General features: G+C 36.0%; 1 protein-coding gene across 1 annotated transcript in view; it reads left to right on the top strand.

Annotated features, from left to right (window-relative positions):
* Nucleotides 1-2024, top strand: part of LOC105503870 (serine/threonine-protein kinase 31-like) — a gene marked incomplete at both ends in the record, with an annotated part of 40523 nt that overhangs the window by 28908 nt on the left and 9591 nt on the right. The window contains one exon of the mRNA XM_011930971.1: nt 1340-1441. Coding sequence (XP_011786361.1) covers nt 1340-1441 — 102 coding nt within the window. The remainder of the gene's footprint in view (nt 1-1339; nt 1442-2024) is intronic.

Here is a 2024-nt window from a genome sequence, read left to right as displayed (position 1 = left end):
CTTCCCTTGGCTAGGAGAGGGAGTTCCCCAACCCCTTGTGCTTCCTGGGTGAGGTGACGCCCCACCCTGCTTTCGCTTACCCTCCGTGGGCTGCAACCACTGTCTAACTAGTCGCAATGAGATGAGCTGGGTACCTCAGTTCAAAATGCAGAAATCACCTGCCTTCTCCGTAGATCTGATTGGGAGCTGCAGACCGGAGCTGTTCCTGTTTGGCCATCATAGTATCTGGATCCTTGAAATCTGACTTTTAAAGTGTAAACCAAAAGTATCTGAGACAGCTATCAATCAATTTAGAAAGTTTATTTTGCCAAGGTTAAGGATGCATGCCTGGGAGGCAGGTCTGTGCTTTTCTGAGAGATGGTTGTGAGGGCTTCAGTATTTAAAGGAGAAAGGATGGATACTGGGGAAAGAGGAAGAAATTTTAAAAAGATATGGGTAGATAAGAGACAGATGGTTTGAATTCTTTAGTCTTTGATCACCTTTCAGCAAATACACAATTTACATTTGAGAGAAGGGTAGAGGAATAGTCGCTAGCTCAGTGAATCTGCATTTTTACATCAGAGGAAGGAATCAGATATGCATTTGTCTCAGGTGAGCAAAAGGATGATGACTTAGAGTTCTGTCCTTTGTCCTGCACCTAAGAAAATAAGCTATCAATTTACATTGTCAGAGTAAAATTCAACAGAACTGTTTTAGGGTAAAGATCCTGGGGTCCATAAGGGATTTCCTACTGAGTTGTGAGGAAGCATGCAGGGTTTTTATATTTGTAGCTATCTTATTTAGGAATAAAATGTGAAGCAGGTTTGCCTGACACAGTTCCCAGCTTGACTTTTTCCTTTGGCTTAGTGATTTAAAGTTCCCAAGATTTATTTTCCTTTCACAAAAGCTTACATACTTTTTAAAGTGGCTTATGTATTATCATTGGAGACAGTTCACACATTTACTCATCCTTTTGTTTTGAACCAAATCTCATGTAGAAGATAATTCTAGGGAATTCAGGTGTATTCTGGTTGCTATTATTAATATTTCTTTTGTTCGAATGGCAGTTGGCCATTTTTATCCTACAGAAAATCTACAGCAGATGGAGAGACAAGAAAAATCTATGTAATTGATTTTATGTCTTTATGTTTTATAATTCCTCTTTCTAGGTTTCAGAAAAGTCACTGTTAGAATAAACTGACCTAAGTCAATTCAGCAAGTATTAGGAGGGTCTTTTATGTGCTAGGTACTGAAGGATACATAGAAACCACACAGAGTAATTTGCTATAGAACTTGAATTCTTAAAGGAAGACTTGTTTTCTCTATGTTAATAAAAAACACTTTTTCTTTCTGATTCAAGTCAGATGACCCTGATGGCTCTCAAATTGAGAAAATAAAAGAAGAAATAACTCCGCTGCGCAATAATGTTTTTCAGGAAATTTATCATGAGAGGGAGGAGTATGTAAGTATTTGATTCTTTGAAGTATTACATTAGATTTTACTCTAGAAATTGAGTTTAAATATCCGTTTTATGAGGTGGACTGTAATCACAGGGCTAGAGGTATTATGTAGAAAGTTTATATATATATTGATCTAGTAAGATTTTTGTAAGTTTAGAAATAAATTTCACATGACCAAATATTCTGACCATTGTACCAGTGTGGAAATAACTGAAAATTGTAAAGAAGGAAAAACATCACTTGTAATATTTCCGCTCAGTGATAGCAATAGTAATCATTGTTAACTTTTGACTTTCTCTTAGTGTTTTTTTGCTTGTTTTTAGAATTGAGATTATAGCACAGACACACTTTTGCATATTGCCTTTTTTCTGTTTAACATGAAACCTAAAGACCTTTTCCTTACACAAAATTTATATCAACATCATTTTCCCATAATGTTGCAATGTAAACATCAATGAGCAGCATAATTTAGTGGAAGAATGTAACAAAATAAGACTACCTGGTTTTGGGGGCAGGAGAAGTTACATCTTTTAAGTCTCTATTTTACCACTGATTTTTGTGAGCTTGGGGAAATAAATCATTGTA

The sequence above is a fragment of the Colobus angolensis genome, unplaced genomic scaffold, assembly GCF_000951035.1.
Source record: "Colobus angolensis palliatus isolate OR3802 unplaced genomic scaffold, Cang.pa_1.0 Scaffold881, whole genome shotgun sequence".
Classification (NCBI taxonomy): Eukaryota; Metazoa; Chordata; class Mammalia; order Primates; family Cercopithecidae; genus Colobus; species Colobus angolensis.
This window is presented reverse-complemented; position numbering and strand designations above follow the sequence as displayed.